Raw genomic sequence first — 21,250 nt, 5'->3', positions numbered from 1 at the left:
CATTCCTCTCTTCTGTATGCCCTCCCATCAGTTCTATAGGTTATTTGAACATATCCCAACTGTAACGTCACCACGACATTTCTATGTCAGCCACCATTGATGTAGGATATTCAATTTCTTTCAATGGCATGAAAAAATTGATTGCTAATATGGCATCCTAAGATGACTCCCCTGTTGTTTGTTTGTTATTTGGTTTTTAGGAGCATTAGCAACTAAGGCCATATTACTCCGGGGATATGCGGTGGCCATTCCCTGACCTTTCCGCATCCTCCATATTTGGTGTCACCGGCTCGAACCCCAGTCTAATCAAGAAGCGTGTGCTACGCACTGCTGCTCCTGCCCACCTGGCTACGGAGGCGCCGATGACGCCCCTTTGCAAGTTACTAACCTCAGCTGTTTCATCCATCTGTTTTTTGTTGATTTACTTTTAGTGTAAATAACACATGGATGGCAGGTATGGCTCATTTTTTCCAAATCCCAGAGGTGTCCAGATATAGTATCTTTTTGCAATATAGTGTATATGAACAATATTAAAAAGATTACTTATAACATTGAAGTACAGAACAAAAAAAAAAAAAAAAAAAAAACTAGTAAATCACTAAAAAACATAACTTTATCTAAAGCCAGACTAATTTGTTCTTCGGCAGAACAAAAAATATGGTACTGCAAATAGACACTTATGAGGGTGTTTGTGCTCCTAAGAATAAGCAATATTAGACAGGAACACAAACTAAGGCAAGGTGAATGCAATGCACTGAACCCAATCCACATGAAGTCTCTGTATCCATTTGAATTTAATAAGTCCTACTTCTTGTGGGACCTGCCCCTGGGTTCCCAAAGATATCTTGTAAGTTAAAGGCAGAAGTGGTCCACAAATATAGAAAATTGGGCATTTTGGGGAATAGATCAGAAGGATGATATCTGGATGAGGCACCACGAACATCAAAAAACAGGCATTGCTATAGTAACTTTCTACAGAAAAATTATTCTCCCCCCCCCCCATTTGCACACTTACTACCCCACGATTTTGCTGTGTAGTTTGTTATTTTTTTATATCTATACATACATATATATATATATATATATATATGATCAAACTGTTTTTTCTAATGATGCCTTTTGATCAGATTATACCATGTAATGTCAGAATTAAGAATAAAATTGTAACGTTTCCCATTTTAACACGTTTGCATCCACCTGTATTTGAGAGAGAGAGAGAGCAAGCATTCAGTGTGCTGTAATTTTTGGATCCAGATGCCTTTAAATCTACTGAATTTGATTTACTAATTTTTTCCAGCAGTTTATTTTTATCATTACTGGTGTGCTAAAAGTTAAATTTAGAAAGAAAATTCAAAGTACAGTCAGTCCTCTTATAACATGCGTTCCACTACACTAATTCGAGATTTATAAATAAGGGAACGATGTCACATATAACACAAACCGAATTCACTTATGCACAATTCGTCTTTGCATTTACAAGAAATGGCAGTCGAATGTGGTGGAATCACAACAGCTAAACACAGCACTTACTGCGTTGTTTACTCAGTTGTTATATGTGCTCCGCTCTGCTTTGTTTGTGTGTATCAAACATGCCCTCCTCATTTTTGTTCTTTTTATACTGTAATTGTGCTTTATTCCCTAAAAATGAGTAAAATACTTTAATGGTGTGAAAAGGTTGCATTCTCAGTAAACACGCAGTGCATGTTATTAGTAGTGGCAGTAGAAGTCAAGAACGATATATTGATTGACATGTCGGCTAGACAGACAAAGTTAGAAAATAACATAACATAACCACTGAGAACAATTAGAAAGAATGCAGAGAAAATAAAAGAAACTTTTATAGCAGGAACAAAAGACAGATCAAGACACAAAGAATTGGAAGAAATGAAACATTTGTTATCTGATTAGAGAGAAGATCAAACAAAGAAGAGATCAGGAACAAGTTTGCTTACAATAAAAGCATTAGCAATATTTTATTACATAAAAATTGTAATAAAATACTTACGTATTTTATTACAATTATTTATTGCATTTGGTAATGTTTTAGTGTATTAGAAGACGAAATGCACAAGACATAATTTCTTGTGGGTTTAGTATTAACTATATAATATTGGTGTAGATACACCATAGTTTACCCATAAATTTGAACTACGTATGTAGTGTAAAGGCATCGTTTTAATTGTATCTCATATTGTGGGTGTCTTCACAACGAGACTGCTGGTATTGCACTACTTCAAATAAATAACACTTCTCTAGTAGAAATAACAGTAGTCTTCTCTACTAGAGAAGCGTTATTTATTTGAAGTAGTGCAATACCAGCAATCTTACTACATACGTAGTTCAAATTTACTCTACACTGATATTATATAGGTAATGTTTTAGTTACAAATGTGTTCATCTTGGGTGGTTGGCACCTAACTCTATTTTTCTCATAAGGGCTGTTATTTATATCGCACGATTTTGCATTTCACGAGGGTTTCTAAGAATATTACTGCCGTATTATACGAGGACTGACTGTATTCTTATAAGTTTGTGCAGATTTGTATGAATTGTACATACACATTTTGTCAATTTTTCAGTTTGTCAATATTTTTGACTGGCTTGATGTATTTTCTCAGTTTAAAAGGGGCTGAGAGGGTATCAGGCACCTGGCCTTTCCAGTATAGTCAGTCCTTGTATAACACGATAGTTGTTTTCCTAGAAATCCTCGTGCAATATAAACAACAGGCCCTATGGGGAAAATAGGGTTAGGTACGTAAATAAAATGTTGCTAATGCTTTTGCTTCTATCGTAAGCAAACTTGTTTTTTGTTTGATTTTCTATCCAAACAGATGACAGTTGTTCCATCTCTTCCAATTCTTTGTGTCTTAATCTAATGGATTTTAATTACACTTTGCATTGTTCCTGCTATCAAAGTTGTTTTTATTTTCTCTGCATTCTTTCTAATTCTCAGCGTTTCCTCATTTCGGTCTGTAGCACGTGCAATATAATATGGTCTTTCATTTCGCTCAAAGCGTTTCACAATTTCATATTTTTTTCTCTATCGATAGAGGCGGACTGGCCATAAGCCTTACTGGGGAAACCCCAGTGGGCCGTAGGCCAGTGTGATTTTGGCCATAAACTCATAAAATATGAGGCCACTATAAATTTTCCCGGGTAAGAATTTTTGATCCAGTCCGCCTCTGTTTATCGATATTGCTTTTATTTTTCTCTCCGAATCTGTAGTGTCTTCACCAGGACACTTCCTTTTCACATCTTTTAAGTATTTTTCTCATTTTTAGAGAATAAAGCACAATTACAAAACGAGGAGGCACATTTGATACACATAAACAAAGCTGCGCGAGTGTAGCTACTGAATAAACAACACCGTAAAGGCAGAGATTAACACCTCACATTTTACTAAAGCACATTTCTAGGGGTTACTACCATAAAACAATAAAAACAATTTCCATTTGCGTTTCTGCTAGTGGAATCTGTTATAAACTGGTAGTAAACTCGATCTAATTGCATTTGCGATTATACCTATAGCTGGAATTGTGTGAGTTTTTACGTTATTATGGTGAAATGTGTTTCCCCTTCACTGATATAAAAAACATAAATACATTTTCAGAATCTTCTCTTCATTCCCATCGTGTTGCGTTCGGTTGGGGGTGATTCTGCGTTCGGCTGCCATTTCTTGTAAACACAAAGGCGAATTGTGCATAAGCGAATTTGGTTCATGTTATTTAAGATATCGTTCCCCTATTTATAAATCTTGTATGATCGAATTTGTGTAGCGTGAACACGTGTTATACGAGGACTGACTGTATATACATGATGATTTAAAACAAACTTAGAGCTTAAAAAGAAAAGTGGACTTGCTGCCATCTTTAACTAAAGATGATTCTTGCAAATCAACTGTGAATTTTGAGAAAGGCATTGAAGGGGAGGATGAAATGGAGAATACTTCAGAAGAATTGAAGAAATATGGGTTAAAAATTTAAATTCAGAGGAAACTGGTAGACAGAAAGACAATACAACACAACTACTGTTGGTTGTATTTGTAAACTTTTGTGGAAATATACAAATATAGTTAGACCTAATTCGGGGCAGATTAAGCCAAGTTAAAAAAAAAAAAAAAAAAAAAAAGAACCCTCATGATAAGCAATTGCTAAAAATGGATTGATTTAGCATTATGGTGAAAGCGAGTGTGTATTTCAAAGAATTCCAAAGTGCATATCATGGGCTGATGTGTTGTGTCCCAAAGGGTGTTGCCAAGATTTTGGCATTATATCAGCACTAATTCCTTTCATTGCATATATTGATATAATTGATTAAAATAACTTGTACAATTACTGAGTAATACATTAAAAATTTATATTTATACATCTGTTTATTTGCATGCTTCATACTCAGCAGCCAGTCAGTGCTAAATATGTTCTTTCTCTTTGAAAGGTAACTGATAGAGTTGATTTTGGGTAGCCTGAGGTAAGTTTGTGATTAGTACCACACATCATCCCTCTCTTACTCTTGTCTATGTTTTTGGCTCGAAACAAAAAAAAAAAAAGTTGTGTACTACTGCATTATTTTTGGCTTGTACATAATGTATTAGCATCAAAATAGTTTGAAAAGCACTGCTGTAGTTAGTTGTCTGTTCAAATGATCTGCATCAGTAATTTATATCCACATTTTTATTTGCTATGCAGATAAAAATGTGAATATGAATGTCTAACATAATTTTTTTGTTGTCTTGATTAAAAGAATATTTCCAAAGGAAGTTAAGATTCAACATTTCAGATATTTTGTGAGGGTATAATCTGTATGGAGGTGCAAAATTTACTTTCATTTGTTTTATGTGGAAGTTGAATATTTATAATCTAATACTCATGTATTATGGCACTCTTCATTTCACTACTGACACTGTGTTATGGTTTGAAGAAATCAGGTAGACAAATTCTTAATGAATTGCCTGCATTCCATTTATTTATCATAAACAGATATTTGTGGTAAAAATTTCTGTGTCGAAACCACGTTAGTATTGATTACTCTTTAGCTGAATACAAGTTTCTGCACCTGCTCTGCAGTTATCCTTTTCCAATTTAAATGTATGCTACTTTGTATGTTTCATCTCAGAAAGGGTAAAGATATCATCAATATTTAGTTTCGTTAACCTCTTTAACATGTTCACTGCATCTGATGAATATAGGTAGTCATTCTTGAGCAGTTAGTGTATACAAGTTGTGTAAAAGTAAAGGCACATAAAATGAACTGCTTGATTCTCTCGGCACATCGGGGCTCTTAGCATCAATGATTTGTTTTTGTTTATAGCTTGGTACACTTTTTTTTTCCCTCCCTTGTGAGGTTAGTTTATGTACATAGAATAAATTTTCAATAAAATTGAGTTTTATTCTGATTTGCAGCTCAGCCCAAAAGTTTTTGCTTTTAGCTATAAATTCCAGACTTTTACTTTTCAAACATAATTTACAAATTTTTGGAATGTTGAAGGTATTAAATCTTATTTCTCAACATTCTGAAAATTAGGTCATCTCACAGATGCCTAGTTACCAGAGATACAGAACTCCAGACTTTCTTGGTAAGAATATTATTTTGTGTTCCCCAGCTAATGTTATTGATTGTCTCTGCATCCTTTCCAACAAATCTGTGTACTTTCTAAATGAGGTTTCCAAACCTGTATGCAATATTCTGGATATGGTCTAACCAGTGCCTTATACAGTGGGATAATCATCTCTTTGTTTTTGCTAGCAAAGTTCATGGATACAGAACCTCATGAGCTGTTCTAGCAGCTTGTTTGCATTGCAGAGAGAATGGGGTGTGGGGGGGAGATAGAATTTCATGCTGGACCACAATTATTCCTAAATCTTTATCATACTCTACTACTTTGAGTTTGGTTCCACCAAAATGGTATGCTGTTCTGGGTTTACTTCTACCCAAATGCTGTACCTTGCATTTATCACTCTTAAATCTCAATTGCCGTTTTACAGCCCATCTGCTTAATTTATCTAGACCTTGTTGAAGTAGCATATCCTGATTACTCTCATTAACCATTGTGCTTACCTTTGTATTATCAGCAGACTTAGACATCAAACTTGAAATTCCTACATCACTGTCATCAATAAACATTCTCCCTAATGCCAACAATTGTATATGTGGCACAGTATTAGAGGCTTTATTGAATAAATAGATGATATTGAAATTAAAATTATTCCTTGTATCCTTTTCCTTTGTGACATCCTCATAGTAGTTAATCATATTTGTGAAGTATGATCTCCCTTTAACAAACCTGTTACCAAAAAAAACCTTACAGGTGTGGTATGGATTCTTGTTCTATTACCTGCACAGAGAAGATGAATAATTTTATGTTCCTGTTGTTTCTTTTGTCTGTTAAATAAGAAGGTGGGTTTAATTATAAATGTTAAATTAACCTGGCTTGTTATAATACTCATAAGTTGGAACTCAATTTTAAACTCAGTAATAAAAACGAGTTTGAAAAAGTTTGAATCAAAAATTTAGAACAATGCCAATTAATGAATTCTTTCCAAGGTAAGAATTATTTTAGATTTGAATTTTTTTATTGAAAAATATTTCAGGCTGTTTATAGCCTTCATAAATTATTATTTTTGGGAATAGAAATTTCTATTCCCAAAAATAATGATATTCAAAACTTTTCTTCTTCTGGATAGTTCTAGGTCTCATTTATAGACTTTCATACACATTAGTGCAAGAAAATCTGTTCTGTAATACAATGCAGTGTCCAATAAAATGTAATATTTAGTACACACACACACACACGAGTATTTAATAATCCTGCCAGTTATTTTACTTGTGATTTTTTTAATATATTATTTATTTATTTTTAGACATAATGGAAATATTTTGCTGGATGGAGAAGGACATATTATCCACATAGACTTTGGTTTCATTCTCTCTTCATCACCTAAAAACTTGGGATTTGAAAATTCTCCTTTTAAACTGACCCAGGAATTTGTTGATGTGAGTATTTTATAGTACATAATGCTGATTTGTAATAATAAAAACCTTGCCTCAGTACAAGATTGAGCAATAATAGCCTGTTGCTTTGTAGATTTCACTAGTGTCTAGAAGTGTCATTTTTGTTTTCAGTGCTAATGTCCAGTTGTGATCCAGTTTCAGTCCATTTCTAATGTAATCAAAAGTAAAGTGAAGAAGCTTTGCCTCTGATGTTAAGGCAGCATGATTTCTGTATGCTAGTCAGTTTGTTGCTGTTAGATCTAAATATGAAAGCACTAAACTGAAAACAGAACTAACTTCATTTCAGAAATTTGTGCTTTTCAATGTAAAGTTTAGAATTAGAAAATACAATTCTGTTAATCGTGTATGAGATAATTTGAATGTAAGATAGATATGTTAACACCATAAAGGTTTAAGTTTTTTTGCACATGTTAACACATTCATCTTGTTAGCATTAGCACCACATTTGATATCATTTACCTAGGCTATATAACATTTGGTGTCAGCAGCATTCTTTGTAACCTGTAGGCCATTGCCAGGAACTTTGCATAAGGTGTACTTCTGCTGAAAAGTGAGAGTGTAGTGTTAAAATCCCTGGAAACAGGTGGTATAGAAAGAAAAATGGTAGCATAGCTAGCAGGGCAATTTAAAACAAAAAATCTAAAATACTAAGAGATGAAAATCTCAATCTATCTTCCCTTTCTTAATTATAATAATAAATATGAGAGTTACTTCAATATCCAAATAGATCTTCTTTTTTCAATTTCCGGGATAAAATCAGATAAATTAAAATTACATTAAATTAAAAGCACCGAATTTGAATAAACAAATAACCTAAAATACCTCGATATGCTCATACTTCCCGTACATGAACCCTCTAAGCACTAGAACATGCCAGCATCAACCAGCCCCAGGCATCAGATAATCCACGTACTAAAGAAGGCTGAGCACATTTCCGTCAAAAATAAACCTTATTTTAAAACGTGTAATGTTTTATTATTAAAACCTGAATCTCCTTCGAAGGGACCAAACTTTTCGTCTGTGAGATGTTTTCACCAGAAGGATAATAATACTGGCGAAATAAAATATTTATTAGAAATTGTATTATTGTGTGGTGTGTTTTTTATTTTGTTAACAGCCTGTAATTTAATATTATTTATGGTGTTTAGGGGATAACCTCTATTTGAAAAACGATTTGTCACTTCCTTTTATTTCATTCCACAGATCAACTTGGGTAGTTATATATTTATAGGCATTCATAAACTGATTCAAAATAACCGACCGATTACACTAGTTTACAAATTTAAGTTTGTTCACTGGGGTTTGAATTTCAATAGGTCCTACTGCTGAAATATGTTGCTGTGATTTCAAATATGACTTAGATTTTTTTTTCTATCACATCCAGCTACATCACAATTTAAGAAATAAAAAAGTATTGTTTTTTACGAATGTATATAATTTTATTGTATTTAGTAATGACAAATTGATAGGATTGCATTTTCATATATCAAAAAATACATAAATACTAACGAGTATTAATCAAAATTCTGAAACTTTCGTTAATCAGACCTTTGTCTCTTTGTTTGAAAAGAACATTTAATTGTTTTTCTTTTATGTACAGTGCCAATTCTCTCTTTTTAAACACCAGCAGTAGTCGGCCATCATGCTTGTATTCCACCTTCCCTGGTACCTCTGCTCCATTTCCTTCTTTATGTCCTGATGGGATCTCTCCCCTTGCTCTTCACTCATCTGTGCAAGATTTTTGGGGGGGAAATCAAGATGGACATGCAAAAAGTGAATTTTGCTGCTCATATTGCAACCTAAATTGCAAAGCTTTTCAAGCATATTTTGAACGATTTTCTCATAATCCTGTGATTTATGATTTCCTAAAAAGTTTGCCATTACATTTTTAAAAGCAATCCAATTTTCCCTTTCAACATCACTCATAGTAGTTTCAAACTGACCATCTAAAACCAATTTTCTAATTTGGGGACCAATGAAGATACCCTCCTTAAGTTTTGCGTCAGATAAACCGGAAAATTTACTGCAAAGGTACTTAAAGCAGTTGCCATCCTTATTCGATACTTATGGAAAAAAAAATAAATAAAATGAACAAATAAATAACTAAAATTGCTTCATTATGCCTAACTTGATATGCAGTGGAGGTAAAAGTATTTTATCTTGCTTCACAAAACTTTGATGCACAATATTTTTTGATCCCGGTGTAAGATTGTGCCTTCGAGGCCATTGCTTCTTTGTCCAATGCAGCACTTTAGCTCTGCTATCCCATTCACAAATAAAGCATGGCATTTTAGTGTACCGACCCTGTTGCCCCAACAACATACATAACATTTTTAAGTCTCCACATAGTTGCCATTCGTGATCTTGATATTTAATTTTCTCCAGAAGCAACTTTAGATTGTCATAAGTTCCTTAGCCGACCGGGCTAGCCGGGTGGGTAAAGTGCCTGCCTGGCAACCCAAAGGTCACGGGCTCAATTCCCGCCTCGGGCTTGGATCAAAATACTACAAAAACCTTGGGAGGTGCATTATGGCCACAGAAGCCTATGCGCCAACAACTACCAAAAAAAAAAAAAAAAGTTTAAGTAGACTGAATGAGCAACTGGCACAGATGTGTACTTATCTCATCTCCATTATACAAGAGAACACTTTTTAAACTAGTCTTAGAAGAGTCTATAAATAATCTCCATTCACTAGGAACATATGATGGAACTCCTAAGGCACTTGTTAAACCAGCGATATCACTGCAATATACAAGAGGGCCTTCTTGTGAAAAAATACTGTATAAACTCCCTTTCATGATTTCTGTACCAGGAAAATGATGTACCTGGAGCAAGTAAGTTCTTCGCTTGAAGTCTGGATCCCAGAATTTCAGCAGCATACTTGGGAAGACCTAAGTCCCTTACTAAATCGTTCAGTTCAACTTGTGTGAATTGCTGTGGCATTAAAATATTTTCTGGTTGATAACATTCCTCTTCAATAACCTCTTTAGCTTCTGCTTCTGTGGAAGAAGATGTGGACTCCAAAGTTTCTGGTGGAGGTTTTACAGGCAGATCAGGTCCATGCGGAACCGGTCTTATGGCTGACGGTAGATCTGGATATTTGATGTCCTTTTTATTTTTTGAATTGTAACTTTTAACGTCACATACACAAAAGTAACATTCGGCATGGCTTACTGGCTCGCGCCACACCATAGGAATAGCAAATGGCAACCACACCTTTTTTCCTTGACATCCATTTTCTAAGATGTATGGCATACTTTTGCGGTGACCACGATTTATCCTGATCGTCTAGTTTTATGTCAAAGTATGCATAATACGATTTTTTTTACAAAATCGGTAATATTTCGACTCTGCTTTACAGGAACAAAACAGCCATATATGTAACAAAATATGTCAGGACTGTTTATACACTTTCTGGTTGCCATACTAAAAGAAAACTAACACACAATGAGATCTCACGACGGTTTTTACAGGAGTACTGTGGCTGCATAAGGCATGTGCCACTTATATAGGCTCTGTGGTTGAGTGGACTGTACAAACAAATGAGTGCATGCTCAGACAAGTTTAACCTGTAACTACACACAGGAGTCTCCCAGACTCCACTCGGAAAATAAAATTCTGGGAATCACAGATGGGCTGAAAGAGCAGGATTGGGGTCCATCTACCTTCCTGGGTCACGGTCGGCTACCTTGTAGTGTGTGTAGTTACAGGTTAAACATGCACAATCTGTTGTATTTGAGGCAAATATTTGATACTGATTACAAATATAGGGGTATAAAACTTGTAAACCATTGCAGAAGCTATAGTTATGTACACATTTGCATATAATACCTCGGTAATATTTTGTTAATGAATTGTGAAAAATCTTTACATGATAGAAACAAACAGACTTTGGTTTAGTAATCAGTAAACATGCATAAATAACTGCCACATACTTTTACTCAAACCCCAGATACACTGCAAACCAGTGTTATACGAAAAGGGGGTGATAGCTTTCGTAATGTAAAAATAGTCCTACATTTTTCTATATATTTTAAATTGAAAAGACCTATTCACTCTCGTTAGAGTGAAGTGAAGCCAGTATTATTATCCTTCTGGTAAAAACATCTCGCAGACGAAAAGTTTGGTCCCTTCGAAGGAGATTTGGGTTTTAATAATAAAAGATTAAGCATTTTAAAATAAGGTTTATTTTTGACGGAAATGTGCTCAGTCTTCTTTAGTGTGTGGGTTATGTGATGTCTGAGGCTGGTTGATGTCAGCGTGTTCCGGTGCTTGGAGGTTTCACGTATGGGAAGTATGAGCATATCGAGGTATTTTAGGTTATTTGTTTATTCAAATTCGGTGTTTTTAATTTAACGTAATTTTAATTTATCTGATTTTATCCCAGAAATTGAAAAAAAATTCTCCTATTTGGATATTGAGGTAACTCTCATATTTCTTATTAAACCAAAAAAGAAAAACTTATTTTTAACCTTTTTTTTTTTTTTTTCTCTTCTTCTCAATGAACAGTCAATAGTGCAGATTCATTTTCAGCTAGTGAATTATAATTTAATCTGTGTGTGACTAAGCATAAATTTGAATTGTTCAATCTCCTGGAAGATAAAATATTGCTGAATTCTGGTGCTAAAGATCATCATTGAAACTTGAAGAGGTGGCTGTCAAAAATTTATTTGAATTGACATTCCAGTCACATATACCAGTAAAAGCATTGTGAACAGATAATGACACAACATGCAACAGGATAATTCCATTAATTCTCATAGCAGTGATGCTGAAGCAATCTTTCCTGTTTAGATGCACAGGCAAGAAAGGAAAACTTATTTTTTTTTATGATTTTTTATGAGTGAAAATACATACAGATCACTTTGATCAATGCAAAGAAATTGAAACCTTTGGCAGAAACTTTCTGCCAAAACATTCCTGATTTATGTTTGAATTGGTGTTATTAGAACTTAAAAAATATAATAATCATATACTTGCACATGCAGAAAAACAGTGTCCACAGTACACAGACACTGAGCTATTTTTCATCAGAGATAGGTATAGCTGCACTAAGTAATGATGTACCATATATGGAACAAGGTTTCTTATATAGGTTGTCCACAAACCTCTGAACACTGAAAGACACAGTTGTATTTAATCAGCAATAGGTATAGCTGTACTAAATAAAGATGTATCATGTGCTGAACAAGGTTGCTTATGCAGGGTGTGTGACAAACCTCCTTTACAAAATTAAAACAGTATTGTGTGATAAAGTACATGATACAAATCTGAAACCACTTTCAGGTGATGAGGATGCCCTCAAGTTTTAGTTCACCAACCAGAAAATGTGTACACTGCAGTAGATATCAGCATAATTGCAAACCTGTAATCATTGCAGAATTTACTAACAGAATTCCATTTTCTTGTTTTGAAATCACTTGACAGCTTCTATACAAGCTGTAACTTGTATGGTTTTCCTCAGACAACAACATATTTCATGATGTTGACCTTGACATGTTAAACTCACGACTGGCACATTATATGAATTTCCAGTGAAGGTAGAGGAAGCCAACACGATAACCAGGGAAAACTTACAGTGTAAAATTGTTTCCTGCTACCGCAATTTCTCCCTGCATTCTCGGTAAACAGATGGTGCATGTTATCGGTAGTGGCAGTAGAAGTTGATAACGATGTACAGGTAGTTCGCAACTTTGAGTTAATTCGTTCTTAGCATGCGCTCGTAAAGCGGAAATTTGTTTCCCATAGAAAATGTTGAAAACAGGAGTTAACGTTCTCAACAATGAAATTAGTTTGTTTAAACAATGATTGATTTATCCAAAGAAATGAAAACATAGCCTGTAAAATCAAGAAAATTATAATTTAAAGAAATTATTTATAACTTACAAATGTTAAAGAATGTTTGTTCTGCATTATCGACTAAATGTTGATCACTCATTGTTGGGTTGGCACTCATTATTGGTTTGTTGCACAATGAGTCGTCTTCAGAAATTCTGCAAGAGGCATTTGTTTCCAAGATCTTATCTTTTCTTTATAAATTTTTTGATAGCATGCATAAACATTTTTTAATGGCATGCACAAATTGCAACTAACACGATACGCACAGAGTAACAAGTTTACAAAGAAAAGGAATGAAGAGAAGATTCTGAAAACTTAATTATGTTTTTCATATGATTGAAGATTGCAGTGAAGGAGAAATACGTTTCACCATAATAACATAAAAACCCACACAATTCCAGCTATTGGTACTTTTGCAAATGCAGTAACATAAAGTTTTCTACCCATTTATAATTGATTGCACTAACAGAAAAGCCCAATAAACTGGAAACTGCAAATTGTCTTTATTGTTTTATGGTCGTGACCTCCAGAAATGTGCTTTAGAAAAATATCACAAAGGTGTTCAAAATTGATTCTCATTAGCATTAGCAAGGGCACGTGATGCAAGAAAGCAAGCTTATATAGCATTAGCCAAAAAAAAACAAACATGCACACCCTTCTCATTTCCCCCATCCACTCACTCCAAATGTTTGTCTAGTTCTGCCTTGAATCTGTTTAAGCTATCAACTTCTATAATGACAGGTGGAAGTTTTTTCCAGCAATCAACTACCCGCTGGCTAAAGGCAGACCTCTGCACATCTATCCTACGATTGTCTTTCCTCAATTTGAATTTATGCCCTCTCAGGCAATTATTCTGAGAATGAGGAAGAATCCCATCAGCATTGAGCATGCTCAGACCATTCAAGGCTTTATACACCTCATTCAGATAACCTGGCAGGTGCCTAGTCTCCAGACACTGTAATTTGCAAAACTTAAGCCTTTCTTCGTAAGAGAAACCCTTTGTTCCATTCACTAATCTTGTTGCCCTTCTCTGTACTCGTTCCAACAGCTCTACATCCTTATTAAAATGAGGCACCTCCGTAGCCAGGTGGGAAGGAGCAGCAGTGCATAGCACACGCTTCTTGATTAGACCGGGGTTCGAGCCCGTCACCACCAAATACGGAGGATGCGGAAAGGTCAGGGAATGACCTTTCCGCATCCTAGTTGCTAATGCTCCTAAAAACCAAATAACAATCCTTCTTAAAATGAGGCTTCCAGACTTGTATACAGTACTCAAGGTGTGACCATTTCCTTATACAAGGGGATAATCACCTCTTTATCCCTGCTAGAAAAATTCCTGTATATCATTGACAAGACACCATGAGCTACTCTTGCAGACTGTCTGCACTGCTCAGAAAACTTCACATCTGTCTGCACAATTACCCCCAGGCCCTTTTCACTCTATCACTGTCAGTGTAGTACCACACAGTTGATACGTTACTCTGCGGTTAGTGCTTCCCATATGCAGTACTTTGCATTTGTCAATGTTAAACTTCAGTTGCAGCAGCGTACTGTCATTAACAACCCTGCCGACCTTCGTATCATCTGCAAACTTGGACATTAAAGCTGATTTACCATATTCAGTATCATTGATGAATACACAAAACAACAATGGACCCAACACTGAAACTTGGGGGATTCCACTAATATCATTAGTTCACGAAGAGCAGTGTCCATTGATTATCACTCTGTCTTCTCCCACTCAACATTCCCTTTATCCATAGAAGCAATTTGCCTCCAATGCCACACTGCTCCAATTTGTGCAGCAATCTTCCATGTGCAACAGTATCAAAAGCCTTTCTAAGATCCAAATATATGATATCAAAATTATTCTTTGCATCCAGTTCTTTTGTGACTACATCATAGTATCCAATCAAATTGGTCAGATAAGACTTCCCCTTAACAAAACCATGCTGTGTACAAACTATAACTGGTCTTGTCTAGATGATCCTGCAATGCTTCTTTAACCAGTGCCTCCATTATTTTCCTTGGAACAGAAGTTAAACTAATAGGTCTATAATTATTTGTCACCCTTTGAACCCCATTTGTGAATTAGGGATACATTTGCACATCTCCAGTCCATTGGGACCAACACTGAATCTATGAATGCTCTTATAATTATGGCTAAGGGTTTGCTTACTTCCTTTGCTCCCTCCTTCACCATGGACTGGAGGTGTGCAAATGTATCACCAATTCACAAAGGAGGTTCAAAAGGTGACACAAGTAACTACAGACCTGTTAGTTACCAGATTGCCAGATGGTCTCCGGCAAGAACCAACACTAGATAGATTCCATCCACCCCAGGTGCTTTCTTATGTTTATCTTCAACAAATTCTCCTCCACTTTACTCTCAGTTATTACAAAATCATCTAGCTTACTGCCAGAGTTTAATACACCTCTGGCATTCCCCTCCCTGAATAACACCTCATGTGTGAATGTAGGTGCAAAATATTCATTTAGTTTCTTAGCTACCTGAGAAGGATCATCAACAGTTGAACCATCAATATCAAGTGGACCAATCTGATTCATCCCCTTCCTTCTAGAGTTTACTTAAGTAAAGAACTCTTTGCTGTTTTTCTTTGCATCCTTTGCCAAAGATTTCTCGTAATCTGCCTTTGTCTGCCTAACCTCTTTTGTGACTTGGTTACACACCAGCTTATATCTATCATGGGCTTCCATGTTACCTCTTAAGCCGACCAGGCTTGGATCAGCGTAGAAATAATGCTAATAAATTAACAGTTACCTGTTAATTTATTAGCATTAGCATTAGTAGAGGCATATGATGCAAGAAAGCAACGTTATGCAAATATCAGCCAAAAAAAAAAAAAAAAAAAAAAGAACCCTCCCATTTCATCCCTTCATTTGTTCCAAATGCCTGTCCTGCTCAGCCTTAAATTTATTTAGGCTATTAGCTTCCACAACAAAAGATGGAAGTCTGTTCCACCAATCAACTACCCGCTGGCTGAAGGCAAATTTCCACACATCTATTCTACAAATATCTTTCCTCAATTTGAAACTGTGCCCCCTCAGGTTCTTAGTCTGAGCAAGGCGAAGAATTCCATAGCATTCAGCTTGCTCAACCCATTCAAGGCCTTATACACCTCATTCAGATCACCTCGCAGATGCCTACTCTCCAGGTGCTGCAATTTGCAAAACTTAAGCCTTTCTTGGTAGGAGCACCCCTTTGTTCCCCTCACCAATCTTGTTGCCCTTCTTTGTACTCATTCTAGCAACACTACATCCTTCCTAAAATGAGGCCTCCAGACCTTTACACAGTACTGTAGGTGTGGACTGACCATTGCCTTGTATAACAGGATTATCACCTCCCTGTCCCTGCTAGCAAATTTCCTATATATCATTGACAAGACTCCATGACCTGCCCTGACTGCCCGTCTGCACTGCTCAGCGAATGTAATATTTGGCTGCACAATTACCCCCAGGTTTTTTTTTCACTTTCCATGTCCCTGAGTGTAATACCACCAAGTTGGTATGTTTCTCTTCGGTTATTGCTACCCATATGCAGTACTTTGCATTTGTCAATGTTAAACTCCAGTTGCCACTTCTCAGCCCATTTTCCCAACTTATCTAGATCCAATTGGAGTAGCATACTGTCATTACTGTTGTTAACAACCCTGCCAACCTTTGTATCATCTGCAAACTTGGACATTAAACCTGATATACCTTCATCAATATCATTGATAAATATACAAAACAACAATGGGCCCAACACCGAACCCCGGGGAACTCCACTAATAACATTTGTCTGTGAAGAGCAGTGTCCATTGATTACCACTCTGTTGTCTCGCACTCAACCATCCCTTTATCCATTGTAGCAGCTTACCCTTGATGCCATAACTCTCCAATTTGTACAGCAGTCTTCCCTGTGCAACAGTATCAAAAGCTTTCCTGAAATCCAAGTGCTATGATATCAAAATTATTTTTGACCACATCATAGTAAGCAATCAAATTGGTCAGACAAGACCTCCATGCTGTGTCTTAACTATTATAGCAGTCTTGTCTAGATGATCCTGCAATGCTTCTTTAACCAGTGATTGCATTATTTTCCCTGGAACACAAGTTAAACTAACAGGTCTGTAGTTACTTGTGTCACCTTTTGAACCTCCTTTGTGAATTGGTGATACATTTGCACACCTCCAGTCCATGGTGACTTCCCATGAGTCCAAGGAAGCTCTCATAATTATGGCTAAGGGTTTGCTTACTTCCTTTGCTGCCTCCTTTAATATACCGGATAGATCCCACTACCCCAGGTGCCTTCCTTATGTTTAACTTCAACAATTTCTCCTCCACTTTGCCCTCAGTTATTACAAAATCACTTAGTTCCCTGTTAGTGTTTGATAAACTTCTGGCACTCCCCACATTGAATAACTCTTCATGTGAATGTAGATGCAAAATACTCATTCAGTTTATCAGCTACCTGAGCATGATCATCAATAGTCAACCCATCTATGTTAAGTGGTCCAATCTGATTTATCCCTTTCCTTCGTTCATTCAAATTCATTCAAAAATTCATATTTCAGTAGAACTATTTTAATAAAACTGAGCCAAATGGCAATGTTTACTAAAATAACTGTATTGAAATTAGCATATGCTAAATTACTGTTCAGTCCATAAAACTGAATTGTCAAGTCATCAAAATACTTTGCCCATAAACCATGGCCACAATGTGGCGTCTTGCCAAGATAGTATATTTTTTTATGGTTTATGATATTTTTCTTTATTTTTATTTATTTAATCTAATTTTTTCATTCTATCGATTTCTCATAATTGCACTTTTATTTTATTATTCCATATTAGTTAGCACTATATTTATATATACATGGACATCCATCTCATCAGCAGCTGCTTGGCACCGGTCAGAGGAGTACTGATACATTTTTTTCCCCCTTATATAATATGGTAATAATCAAATGCTAAAAATACCAACGCAGCTTTGCTGATGATTTCTAACTTGTGGTTCCTTACACTGAGACAAGTGCACTAGTGTCTCAGTGTACTGAAACCTACATGCTTTATCCACCTGAACCTAATAATCAAAAAAGCAAAAACTAAAGAAATTGTTAATGCCAAGTTTAATATAATTTTATTATGAATATTACAATTACTATATCACATTCATGTAATTTTATGATCTCGTGTGTTTTGTGGGAACCATTGCCCAAGTAGTAGCAGCCTTATATTTACACTTGATACATATCAGATTCCTCCATTGTCATTGTTTTTATTTTCAATTTCATAATGAATGATTTGCATATAATCGATTATTAATCATTCAGTTATACCCATCACTAGTTGGGATGTATGATTTATGAACTATGTGATCACCTGAAAAGAGAATTTTCTTTTTGGATGATCAGAGTCTATAAACCATAGGCTTGATTTTAGAGAAATTTGTCATTTTTGCACATTTTTCATTATCTACAGAGTACTAATTTTTCATAATATCTCTAAATTTGTGACGCAGCTTGGCTAATGAATCATAATTGTTTCGAGGATTCACATCAGTGCTCTAGCACATCTCTGCAAGATTTATTCCTGCAACCGGAAATCAGTTTTTGAAGGAAAATTTTAAATTTCTCACATGCTGATTTCAAAACTGTTCGTTTTTTTTTTTTTTTTTTTTTTTTGATACAGAATGGTTTGTTCTCTTATATATTATTTTAATTTTCTCCTAAAATAATTCAAATTGTCCAATGCGTCTTTTTTTTTTGTTAGGGTATATTTCCTGTTTGTGGTGTTGCCTGTTTGACCTCCTCCCTTTTTTGCTATGTACACTCTTACACTAATTTTGTGTCTTGTAATCACTGTTGATGAAATATCAACTTTTGTTGGACTGTCTTATCCTCTTTAGTCTAACTACATCACCCATCATATCTCACAGTCATTATTGTTATTTTAACCAGAATTATTCTGAATAATGGTCAATGCACCTGCTGCACAAAGTAGTTTTGGTGAAATTTGTAAATTTTCTGTGCCATTTTCTTTTACCTGAAGCTTCAGAATCACCATCTTTTGGAGGTATAATAAATATGCCAATGAAATTAAATGGCTGTTGTAATATTTCATCTAAAAGTAAGTTAAGACTGCTTATAATGAGGTTTTCTTCTTACCATGGAATGTTTTTACATCTCTGGCTGCTAAAATTAAACGTTAAGCATTTACATTAAGTAAATATAGTCATGTTCCAAATTTGAAATGTAACTATAACCAGGTCTTATCTAAAATAGCAATTAAGTTTGTTTTTTGTGATTAGAAAATATCAATATATGTATTCAAGTTAGCATACTCCAAAACAGGTATATAAAAAATCATCAGTGAATATGTCACAGATTTAGGAAATTGAATAAATAGTTTGAATAATTATATAGGAATATGAAAGGATCTGAAAGTCATAAGTGCCATCTGGTTTTTTTTTTTTTTTACATGTATACAAAGTGTGCTAAAGTTATAAGTTCACAAAATTGAATTTAAAAATATAATCAAAGTATATTACTGTTTTAAGAGGTTTAGGATGTTGTCAAAAGGTAGTAGCACGATACAATGCAGTACATTAATTGCAGTACTCCAAACAGCATAGTATGTTTGTAATACTTAAAATGGTAGTTTTCAGTCATTGTGAAAAATATGTAATTATCCAATATTTGCATTTAATAGGAAAAACTCTATTGAAATTCATTGAGAAATGTCAGTTGTTTGTCCTATAACAGCATTATGGATATGAAAAACATGCATAGGCAGGTGCAAAAGTTTCATGAAAGACAAGGGTCTTGCAAGAATGCCAGCAAAATTTCGTTGGAGCCAACAAAATCAGTTAAAGTGCCATCTTTGTTTGTTTCTTTCTTTTTCCAACAAGAAGTATGATAATCTGCAGTGACCTCTTCATTATAAATCAGTTAGATTGAATTCAATTTCCACATCAAAATTAAGGTGAAGTATCTGAAAATTAAATCTTGAGGAGTTGGGAAACATTCCTTTAGAAAAAAAGGAAGTGGATGAAACTGCATTGCAAATAGTTGCTGATTTTCACAATGTGCAAAACAATAAGATAGATATAATGTGGGTTTGAAATTAATGTGAAGGTTAAACACTTTTTCCAAGTAACCGTGTATAAATGATTTAATCATCCATAATTGCACAGAAAATTTAGAGCATTTCAAACTTTAAGTTTACAAATTATACTCGCAAGGTAGTAGTACTGCTGTAAGTATTACTACCTTTTTTCTTCTCCTCCCCCCCTTTTTTTATATTACTTAGTCAAACAAAAACAAATTTTTAATCAGTAAAGCCCAATAAATTTTTTTTTTGTTTGAGTACCTTGTTTCTTGTGTTATATTTAAAATTTTCACTCATGGCAATAAGTTCCAAGTTGATAATTTATTTTTGTTACAGGTGATGGGAGGATTAGGAAGTGACATGTTTGAGTATTTCAAGATCCTCATGCTTCAAGGTCTTATTGCAGCTCGCAAGCATCAAGAGAGAATCCTTACATTAGTTGAAATTATGCAAGCCAGTACTCAGTTACCTTGTTTTAAGAATGGGGCAAGTGCTGTAAGGGCTCTTCGAGAGCGTTTTCATTTAGGGCTAACTGAAGAACAACTGCAGCTGTTGGTAGATAGTATGGTAGAGTCCAGTATGCATTCACTCACCACTAAACTATATGATGGATTTCAGTATTTAACCAATGGCATAATGTGATTTCAGTTTTTGAGCTGTACTTTGATTTCAGAAGCACTGAATTTTGTGAGGCCTTGAAGAATCAGCTGTTATTAATAGTTGCTGGTCATTTCTTGGATAACCTGGTTCCCCCTCTACATAAGAAATTATCAACTTTTCTGTATACTGAAGTGTATGTGAGTATTCTTAAAAATGCCTTTGACAGATTAGAAAATATAAAACTATTAATGTTGTATAATATTTTATATGGCAACTTTTCTATTATGATCCTCTGGTTCAACAGTGGAAGTTTGAGGTGTATATTACATGCTATGTTCTTCATCAGTTACCTTGTTAGAATTGCAATAGTTTACTTGGAAGCTGAAGAAAACTTATTAGGAAAAACCAATACTTGTATATTACTGTGTCTGGAATGTCCATGGAATGCTGCATGAGGAGGGAATTCGTGATATTTGTCCTGCTAATTTTTCCTCTTCCATCTGAAGTCGTCCATTTTCATAAGAAATGTTATAATTGACAATCTTTTTATTAAGATTTAGGACAGCAAGATATGACTATTGACAAGGTAAATTTAAGTCCATAAAGACTAATTGTGATGGACCAAAGTATTTCATGGGACAATTATCTAATTTCATTATAATGCTTTTGTATATAGGTATTAATGTCTATGTA

General features: G+C 34.9%; 1 protein-coding gene across 2 annotated transcripts in view; it reads left to right on the top strand.

Annotated features, from left to right (window-relative positions):
* Window positions 1–20,818, top strand: part of fwd (phosphatidylinositol 4-kinase beta fwd) — a 241,061-nt gene extending 220,243 nt beyond the window's left edge. For both annotated transcript variants that reach the window (XM_090374066.1, XM_090374067.1), the window contains exons 13-14: window positions 6,858–6,990; window positions 20,294–20,818. In XM_090374066.1, the coding sequence (XP_090230192.1) occupies window positions 6,858–6,990; window positions 20,294–20,599 (439 nt within the window). In that variant the 3' untranslated portion in view covers window positions 20,600–20,818. The remainder of the gene's footprint in view (window positions 1–6,857; window positions 6,991–20,293) is intronic.
* The last annotated feature ends 432 nt before the right edge of the window (window positions 20,819–21,250 follow it).

This window comes from Mastigoproctus giganteus, chromosome 5 (genome assembly GCF_048544385.1).
Source record: "Mastigoproctus giganteus isolate SK-2022 chromosome 5, ASM4854438v1, whole genome shotgun sequence".
NCBI lineage: Eukaryota > Metazoa > Arthropoda > Arachnida > Uropygi > Thelyphonidae > Mastigoproctus > Mastigoproctus giganteus.
This window is presented reverse-complemented; position numbering and strand designations above follow the sequence as displayed.